General features: G+C 42.2%; 1 protein-coding gene across 1 annotated transcript; it reads left to right on the top strand.

Moving 5' to 3' along the window:
* The first annotated feature begins 5,256 nt into the window (after positions 1–5,256).
* LOC139112730 (uncharacterized) lies at positions 5,257–7,305 on the top strand. Its single transcript, XM_070673797.1, has one exon. It carries the CDS (start codon positions 5,257–5,259, stop codon positions 7,303–7,305), a length of 2,049 nt encoding a protein of 682 aa, XP_070529898.1.
* The last annotated feature ends 3,172 nt before the right edge of the window (positions 7,306–10,477 follow it).

Here is a 10,477-nt window from a genome sequence, read left to right as displayed (position 1 = left end):
GCTCGGTTTCTTCAGGACCACGGTGATCGGTGTCAGGCAGTATTGTCGGTAGCTGGTGATTCTAAAATTGCCGCGCGATCGTCGATTCAACGCGTGGTAATAAGCCGTGATTTTACGAATCTGATATTTCCAACCGCCACGACGTGATTTGGAATTCGTTATGTAGAAATTTCACAAAAGTATTATACTATTAAATAAAGTCAATAAAAATTCTAGGGTAAAAGCGTGCAGTGCGTCTGCACCACTTCCAACATTAGAATGCCTGTTAGATCGATTCTTAAAAACGTGCAGTGCGGCTGCACCGGAATTAATCGTCTATCACACAGGGTTTTGGGATATTGTTAATAAATTGAAATTGTGAAACAATTGAAATTGGAATAAAATAGGAGATTTAGGATGTCACTGAATTTAACACAAGAAATTATTTTTAATAATTAAAATAAATTTTTAAATTTACGTTACACTACTGGTTACAATTATAAAGTATAAAAGTTGAACTTATTTCGTTAGGCTTATGTCGTTAGACCCGCACGCGGGATAAACTTTCTAAGAAGAGAAATGCTTAGAGTTTGAAGTTGAAAATAGAATTAACGCTTCAGTGCAACTGAGCTCCGGGCTCTACCGGCGCTGCCTCCCACCTAGCGCTTAGATGGTAGTGGGAGTAGCGGCGTTCGGCGCTGCCGGCCGACTTGGGTGAAACAGTGGTGGTGGGAATAGCGGCGTTCGGCGCTGCGGGCCGCATAAAAGTGAAAGCCTTTGTAGGCAAGAATGAAGTTAAACTACTGATTTTTAGCGTCGGCGTGAATAATGCTAAGCTACTGAATATAACGTTGGCGCAACTAATGCTATACTACGCATGAGTAAAGTGATATAAATTTATATGTCTTACTTTTTACGCATTACATACATAATTATTAAATTGTACTTAAATGTATTCGCAAAAATATTCCTATGAAATACATGTTTTTTAGCGGAACGTAACAGGATCACAAAAGTTCAGCGTGTTGCGGCTTTCGATCAAGGGATTCTTTCATTCGCTCGGACCACGAAATATTAACTTTACAATTTATAAGGCATCTGGCACTGACATTCTCCGGTATAAAATAGTGATTATAGTCGGTTTACTATCTAAATACGGTTGATCTTCCGAATTTTCTTCGAGATAAGTTAGAAAACAATTTATCGTTTCTGTACACAAGGGGCAGTGTCGGATACTACTCGAATTTGCTATCAAAACACTACAATTGCTACATTCATATTTTCCGCTACGTATTCCGATAAGAATGCGATGAGATAGTACGTAGTTAAATTCTGAAGTCGGATATCCAGAATTAAGCATGCATTTACGGCAAAAAAAAAGGCGCGTAATTTTTTGTTCAAAGTGACGGTACCTGATTTTGCATGTAGCCTGGAGCAACCAATTGATAATTGCTCTGGTTAATCCCAAGGAAGCTGTGTTAATGGGCATTTGAGGACGGGGTCGATTTGGACACATTTATGTTCTTTTACTAAAATTCGCTTCCTATTAATCGATAAATATTTCTACTGGTTCTCCTAACAAATATACTGTATCTCCGCTCAATTCAAGATAACGTACAAAATCGCGATGAACTAAAAAGCAAATGCCACAATTTTTGTAAGCTTCCGACAGCTCTAATTTTAATCCGCACTCGCGACACTTTAATGTACTAGATTTTACGTATTTATATATAGTTATATTTGTATTAAGAGTAAATAAATATTTAAATAAACTTTTATAAAAGTTATTATTTATTAAATAATTATAAAGTTTGTTATAAACATATTAAACAAATACAATATTTTTAAATTCTGTTTTGTACATTTTTCGGCATTTGCAAAATTACCCCAAATCCATATATTATACTTTCTTTTACTTCTCATAGATTCCGAGATATAGAAATTTTACAAACTCAGATAGTTTGAAAAACCGAAATACCTTTTACTAAAAAACAAAAGATACAAAAGTTAATAAAAAATTTTTTTAATTATAAAATATTAATAAACTTTTCATTTATATATAAAGTGATTGAATAAAGAACCCGCACGCGAGATGGACTTTCCTATGAGAGATGTGACTCGACTGAGACTTGGGTAGAGACTGAGCTCTCTAGCTCGTGCATAGACTTTTATCGGTTTGATCCCTTCCATCGTCGTTGGCTGACGGTGGAAATTATGCGCGCGCCGCCGTTGATTGTTAATGGAGCGATGACGCATACGCTCTGCAGGCTGCTGCGTAGGAATGATGACGTAGACAATGACACATGGGTCCATGTGATACGCAATACGATTACGCAATACGATTACGCAATTCGCACATGCGTCTAAGTAGATTATTTTTTATAGGTCTAAAATGGATTAATAATGTCGTACAAGTAAAAATGCTAAAAAATTTTTAAGTGTAGTGTTTCTTATTAACTATGTGTTGTGGGATCGTAACACCACCTCTCCGCTTTCTCTAGGCTCTTGACACAAAAGTTTTTTAGGCTTCTGACACAAAAATTTAGAAATGTCAGAAGCCTAAAAAAAGCGAAAAGTTGGGACGGACTGACCGTGCTACCTCTTCGCTTTTTCTAGATTTCTGACACTTCTAAAGTGTTATGTCAGGAGCCTAGAAAAAGCGGAGAAGTGGCACGGTCAATCCGTTACACTTCCTTTTCAAAAAATGTGAAATATCTTGTGACCCAGAAAAGCTAGGCTATTGCGCTCTTTTTTTTTTTTTGTTCGACGCGAGCTTTCGAGCCCTTCAAAACGAGTTTTCGATCGGACCCTTACGACGCTTGTGGATCGAGATATTAACGATCAAAGTTTTTCGAAAAATGTAAAATATCTCGCGACCCAAAAGAGCTAGGCTATTGAGTCTGTAAAGTTTTAAAAAGCCTAAATTTCCGCGTAAAACGCCACAGGCACAATAGTCTAGCTTTTCAGGGTCGCAAGATATTTTAAAAAGCACGGTTGAAACTTTTTGTCAAAATTTTGCGCTGCAAAGGCTCCGAAAATTTTAGAAGTGTTTTGACACTTCTAGGCTTCTGAGCCTAAAAGAAGCAGAGAAATAGCACGGACTGACCGTGCCACCTCTCCGCTTCTTCTAGATTTTTGACATAAAACTTTAAAAGTGTCAAAAGTTTAGAAGAAGCGGAAAGATGGCACAAACTGACCGTGCCATTTCTCCGCTGGTTCTAAGATTCTGCCACAAAACTTTAGAAATGTCAAAAGTTTAAAAAAAGCGAAAAAATGGCACGGTCAGTTTGTGCCACCTTTTTGCTTTTTCTAAGCTTCTGACACTTCTAAAGTTTTGTGTCAGGAACCTAAAAAAAAACGGAGAAATGGCACGGTCAGTCGTGCCATCTCTCCGCTTCTTCTAGGCTTCTGACATTTCTAAATTTTTGTGTCAGAAGCCTAAAAAACGCAGAAAATTGGCACGGTCAATCCGTGCCATCTCTCTGCTTTTTAAGTTTCTGACACTTTTAAAGTTTTCGGAGGTTTTGCGGCGCAAAATTTAAACAAAAAAAGCTTCGACCGTGCTTTTTAAAATATCTTGCAACCATGAAAAGCTAGGTTATTGCGTTTTTAAAGTTCAACGTAAAATTTTAAACTTTTCAAAACGTTATATAAAATATAAACAAAAATATAAAAAATATTCTTTTTTAATCTGGCAACGTAGCATCGTGCGGTAACGTCAGCAGATGCCCACGTGACTATTTTCAGCGTTCTACTTTTACCAAGAGCGAAAAAATTGACAAAAAACAAAAAAAATTTTTGTTCCATAAAATAAAAAATTTAAAAATTTGTTTTACCGATCAATCATAAATAAAAAATTTTTATTACCAACCGATTATATGTCGGTAAAACAAAAATCTTCATTACCGACAGTCGGTAAAAAATTTTCGCGCCGGCTTTCGGCCGGCGACAAAAACAAAAATTTTTAGCCTTTTGGCGCAAAAAATTTTGGTCCGCCAAAAAAAAAAAAAAATTTTTTTTTTTTTAAAATTTGTTTTACCGACCCATATAAAATTGAAAAACCTGTTTTACCGACCGATACTATGTCGGTAAAACAGAAATCTGCATTACCGACAGTCGGTAAAAAATTTTCGCGCCGGCCTTCAACCGGCGACAAAAACGAAAATTTTTAGCCTTTTGGCGCGAAAAATTTTGATCCGCCAAAAAAAAAAAAATATTTTTTAAATCTGTTTTAACGACCAATATAAAATTAAAAAACCTGTTTTACCGACCGATACTATGTCGGTAAAACAAAAATCTGCATTACCGACAGTCGGTAAAATTTTCGCCGGCCTTTGGCGACAAAACGAAAATTTTTAGCTTTTTGGCGCAAAAAATTTTGGTCCGCCAAAAAAAAAAAAAATTTTTTTTTTTTAAATCTGTTTTACCGACCCATATAAAATTGAAAAACCTGTTTTACCGACCGATACTATGTCGGTAAAACAGAAATCTGCATTACCAACAGTCGGTAAAATATTTTCGCGCCGGCCTTTGGCCGGCGACAAAAACGAAAATTTTTAGCCTTTTGGCGCGAAAAATTTTAGTCCGCCAAAAAAAAAAAAAAAAAAAAACAATAATTTAACTTAACCTAACCTAACCTAACCTAACCTAGGTTACCTAACCTTTAGGTTAGGTTAGGTAAGGTAAGGTAACCTAAGGTTAGGTTAGGTTAGGTTAGGTTAGGTTAGGTTAGGTTAGGTTAGGTTAGGTTAGGTTAGGTTAGGTTAGGTTAGGTTATTCCCCTCGAGGTGCGCCACCTTGTCGTGGTGAGGGGGCACAGAAAGCATGTTGCTTTCTGCTAAGAGCGCACAGAAGAGGACCCCGCAAGGAAGGACAGGATAACATCGCTGGACACAGGAGGACATCACCTGAAGAAATTAAGAAGAGGCCACTGGAAAATATTTGCAGCTCGGGCTCTTCTTCTGCGGAACACGGGTAGACTGGACTCGAAAGGATTGGGCTCCAACCAGTCTAGGGAAGGACACCTTACACAAACCAATTCAACAACTATGAATATGGACAATGAGAAAGAAGAAAACTTACAGCTACAGGGTGTTCGGACACCCAGTAGTCGGCAGGGGAGGGTAGCGTCCCGGCTCCCCCTTGTCGTTATCCAACGACGGGCAATCTACCTCCTGCAGCGCAGGGGGGGTAGATGATAATGTGTCTGCGAAGACCAGTTCGTCAAAGAAGACAGCTAAGAGCAAAGATACGGGCAGGAGCCTGTTATCTCGTAGCATGGGAGAGAACTTATCAGAGAGGGGAACACCCTCACAAAGAACAACCTCGCCAGCTTCCAGCTATCTCTCAGGAGGTACTGGAGACCTCGGCTCGGATTACGGAGGGTCCATCGAAGGAGATGACGAACGCATGAATATGCCACTCGGCAAAAGGAAGAGAGTTATCATCGGCAGAAAGAGAACTGCGGAACAAAGAAATGATGCAACCTCAGCACTTGAAAGAGCAGCTGCTATGGAAGAGGAGGAGAGTCGCATACTCAATGCAAATCACCCCATCTCAGCACGTTCGCAACAAAGAGCAGATAAGCTCGAAGAAGATTTCCTGGACGATAATCGGAATGCACCATCTCGGGACCTTGCCAGCACAGTCCTACGGGACATGGCAGTGGTACTTCGAGTTTCCGGGGTTTCCAAAGGTCTTAAGGGCGAATACTCTAAGGCCCTGAGAGAAATCGCATGCAGAACACGAGCAAATGTCACCACTATGCTGACAAGACTTAACACGGACGGTTCGACAGGACAAGAGACCATGAGTCTCCTTAATGAATTGCACAAGGCACAAGAAGAAATAAAAAACCTTAAACAAGAAGTAAATACTTTGCGGGAGACAATCGCACAGATCTCACCTACGCAGCCTCCTCAATCCAAAAAGAGGCGGGAAGACCCTATACCATATAAGACTACCACAGGTCCAATTTCCGGTACCTCTAAAGTGGTAACCAGCGAGGTAGTTTCTACTAAAACAACTTTTAAAAAACCAACGAACAAAGCAGGTGGCACTTTACGATACAATGAAGACAGGGAAGCTAGTGAGATTTCCACCAACGCAATCTCATCTGTTCATTTTAAATATTTAGATGAACTCTTCCATTCGTGGTGCACAGGAAAATCCAGCGGGGAGCCACGAACCAGGAATCAGCCTAGATCAAGCCAGGCAACTACAGGTACGGACAAAGAAAGCTCTAAGAGCAAACCGGTGACAGCATCAGAACACCCTAGATCGGCAACTGCTATAGCAGGCACAAGCAAGGAAAGCCCTGGCGTGGAGACATGGGCAACAGTAGCTGGAAGAAAAACAAAAAACAGTAATAAGACAGTCGGACAAGGAAGTAGGACAACGAGTGGCAAGAAAGCACCGGAGCAGCCTAAACCCAAGACGACCAAGCGCAAAACACCTAATTCGGCGGCCGTATCGATCACTTGCGAAAATGGTCAATACCAGGAGATCCTGAAAATGGCCAAAGACAGGATAGACTTAAAGAAACTTGGAATCGATAGCCTGCGACCCAAGAGAGGTATTACAGGCTCCATCATTTATGAGATCAAGGGAGACAATCATAACGAGAAGGCAAAAGTTCTTGCAAAAGAACTTTCTACGGCACTTGCAAGTGTGCAACAGGTTAGGATAGCGTGTCCACAGAAAACCGCGGATATACGAATCAGGGATCTGGATGATTATACACGTAAGGATGATGTCATTAATGCAGTACTTACAAGTTTTGAAACTTGCAGGCAGGAGGACCTTAAATTAGGTGAAATTAGGAGATCATACAACGGACTTTACACGACAGTACTTAAGTGCCCGGTAGCCGTTGCTAACCAACTAATCGAGAAGAAGAGAATACAAATAGGATGGGTCTCCGCAAGAATAGAAGCTCTACCTGCAAGACCATTACAATGTTTCCGGTGTCTACAAAAGGGACATGTCCGTGAAAACTGTAACAGTCCTATAGACCGTTCAAACAGTTGCTTCAGATGTGGGGAAACTAACCACACTGCAGTAACCTGTAAGAACCTACCTAAATGTCTGATTTGTGAAGAACTGAAGAAACCATTCAGGCACAAAATGGGAGGACCAGCATGTAATGCCAAGACAAATAGAAGACAACCTCGAACACAACCAGCTTCGAATACTAATAGACAAGACGATGGAAATCCACCACAGCTCTCCAAGGAAGTGATGGAAGTAGAAACACAGGAGGTACCGGAAGCACCAAAACTTGCACCAGAGATTAGTGGCCAGGAGGAGGCCATGCACACGGAATAGGAACTTAATGGCTAGTACAACTTTAATTCAAATTAACACTAACCATGCGAGGAGAGCGCAAGACCTACTGCTCCACACACTCGCTGAGTGTGGCGGGGGGATTGCGCTCATTTCGGAGCCTTTCAATATACCGGATAAGCATCCAAACTGGATGAGTGACCCAGCGGGGAGCGTGGCTATTTTCTGGCTGGGCAATGATAATGCATGTAACCCTATCACAAGCGGAACAGGATGGACTGCAGCTAAATGGAGAAATATAATCGTGATGGCCACATATTTGCCACCATCAATAAACCTTGAGGACATGGAGACATCTCTGGAAGAAATAAGCGACTTTATTAAGCGTACACCGGCTACCCCCATTCTCCTTGGAGGGGACTTTAACGCCAAGTCCCCGGAATGGGGATGTAAGTTTTGGGACCAAAAGGGTCGTCTCCTCGCGGACTGGGCCTCTGGCTTAGGACTCCTTCTGGTAAACCGGGGAGATGTTAACACCTGTGTGGCCTGGAGAGGAGAATCCACTGTGGACATCACATGGGCCAATTACAGTGCTGTCAAGCATGTTTGTAACTGGAGAGTCTGGGAGGAATTAGAAACCCTGTCGGACCACAGATATGTTGGAATGATCATCTCGACAAGCGGAAATCGTACTACGGACGCAAGGAAAAACAGTGACCAAAAGAAGTGGGCACTACGGAAATTAAATATGGATTTACTCATGACGGCCCTGGAGTCTGCAACATGGCCCGAAGATATCCCTGCGGATGAACCTGAGGACGAAGCTAAAAAACTAACTCGTATATTAACGGATGCGTGTAATATGGCAATGCCATTATGTTCAAACACAAGGGTGAAAGGAGCATATTGGTGGAACGAGAGCATTGCCTCGCTTAGGAAACAGGCAGTGATCAAGCAACGTGCCTTTACAAGGTGCCGTAGAAGGCGCAGAAGTACACAAGAGGAAGTGGACCAAGCATATGAAGACTATCGGGAGGCCAGAAGAAACCTTAGAATTGCAATCACAGCAGCTAAGACAGCAGCGTGGGCTGAGTTAATGGAAACCATTGACTCAGACCCGTGGGGCCGTCCCTATAAAATAATTAGCGGACAATATAGAAGAAGAGGACCACCGGCTACGGAAATGCTGGAATCACAGCAGATCACGGAAATTGTAACCACACTTTTCCCAAGGGACACCTCGCAAGCAGTAATACCTACACCCCTGGAGGATATTGACTCTGGAGAGGAAGAAGAACAAGAGGACCCTACTGTCACGGAAGAGGAAATCACGAGGGCAATCAAAGGAATCAAGGCCAACAAGGCCCCAGGTCCGGACAATGTTCCAGGGAAAATAATTACCCTGGCGGCAGACATACTCCTCCCTAGGCTTTGTCGGGTATTCACCAGGTTACTAAGGGAAGGAGTGTTTCCCAGAGAGTGGAAAAGAGCCTCACTGGTGCTAATACCAAAACCAGGGAAGCCACTGGACAACGCCTCGTCTTTTAGACCTATCTGTCTTATTGATGAATTGGGAAAACTCATGGAGAGAATTATCAACTGTAGACTCACGGAGTGGGTCGAATCAACTGGAAGAGGACTGAGTGTTAACCAATTCGGATTTAGAAAAGGACACTCAACGATAGATGCAATTCAGGCGGTCAAGAAATACGTGCATAAAAGCAATGAGAAGGGAGAAACTGTATTGGCCACATCTCTGGACATTGCCAATGCGTTCAACACCATTCCCTGGCCGGTGATTATGGGTGCTTTGCGAAAATTACGATTACCAAGATACCTAGTTAATATCTTACAGGACTACTTACAGCTAAGAACACTTACTTACAATAACAGAGACGGATTTCTCGTCACGGAAACGGTCGAGCGCGGTGTTCCCCAGGGATCGGTACTTGGACCAACCCTGTGGATTCTGACATACGACGCGGTATTACAGGCACCTATACCTAGTGGCTGTAACACTATATGCTATGCGGACGACACGCTGGTGCTCTCCACGGGACTCTCCTGGAGAGAGGCAGTAGTCAAATCTGAACTAGCAGTACATATTGTCGTTGAGACAATTAAAAGCCTCGGTTTAACCGTCGCAACGTCTAAAACGGAGGCTGTCTTCTTCCACAATTACACGTGCAAGGCTCCTCAACACATGTTACTAGTCGGCAACACACCTGTGCAAACTTCCCCCTATATAAAATATTTGGGGTTGACTTTAGATGAAAACTGGACCTTTGGCACGCACTTCCAGTCAGTTGTGCCAAAGGCGGTTAAAGCTGCAATTTCTCTCGGACATCTCATGCCAAACATAGGTGGTCCGGTGTGGAAGGCAAGAAAGTTGTACGCCACTGCAGTTCGCAGTATAATTCTATACGGGGCTCCTGTGTGGGCTGACGAGCTTCAACACAATCGGCTGGCATTAGCAGAAATACGACGCTTCGAACGAAGACTGGCGGTTAGAGTAGCACGACTTTATCGAACTACAGCAACAGATGCGGCGTGTATACTTGCTGGTTTACCTCCCCTACACTTAGAGGCGGTGTCCCTGGCACGTAGATATAACTTCAAGAAGCGGATTGAAAATCAACATCGAGTTCTCACTAACGAAATTAGTGTACAACTTCGAAAAGAAGAGAATCAAAAGATACTGGCGGACTGGAAAAAGGAATTATACAAATTAACTAACATAAGTTCAGGACATAGAGTAATTATGGCATTACGAGATCTACTACCAGAATGGCAAGCAGAGCTGGAGGAACACGGTACATTGGATTACCGCACGGCACAAATTATTACCGGCCATGGTGTATTTGGGGACTTCCTACACCGAATAGGAAAGGAAGGAAGTGCTAAGTGCTGGGAGTGCGGTGCATCAAAGGATGGTGCTGACCACACTCTTTACGAATGCTCTGCGTTTACAACACAGCGAGACTTATTAATACAACTTATAGGTCCACATGTAAACTTGCACTCTATCATGTCTGCAATACTAACAGACCCCTCGGTCAAAAGTACCTTTTGCACGTTCTGTCAAGAAGTTATCTCTATCAAAGAGAAAAACGAGACAGAACGAAGACGAGAAATCCTCACAAGACGGACAAGGCGTAGAAGACGACCACCAGCGCATCTACGACGGGATTAGATTTCTAATCACAAGCAGAAA

The sequence above is a fragment of the Cardiocondyla obscurior genome, unplaced genomic scaffold (genome assembly GCF_019399895.1).
Source record: "Cardiocondyla obscurior isolate alpha-2009 unplaced genomic scaffold, Cobs3.1 scaffold1_7361187_7686053, whole genome shotgun sequence".
In the NCBI taxonomy this organism is placed as follows: domain Eukaryota; kingdom Metazoa; phylum Arthropoda; class Insecta; order Hymenoptera; family Formicidae; genus Cardiocondyla; species Cardiocondyla obscurior.
Note: the sequence above shows the minus strand (reverse complement) of the source record. Positions and strands in the feature narration are given on the sequence as shown.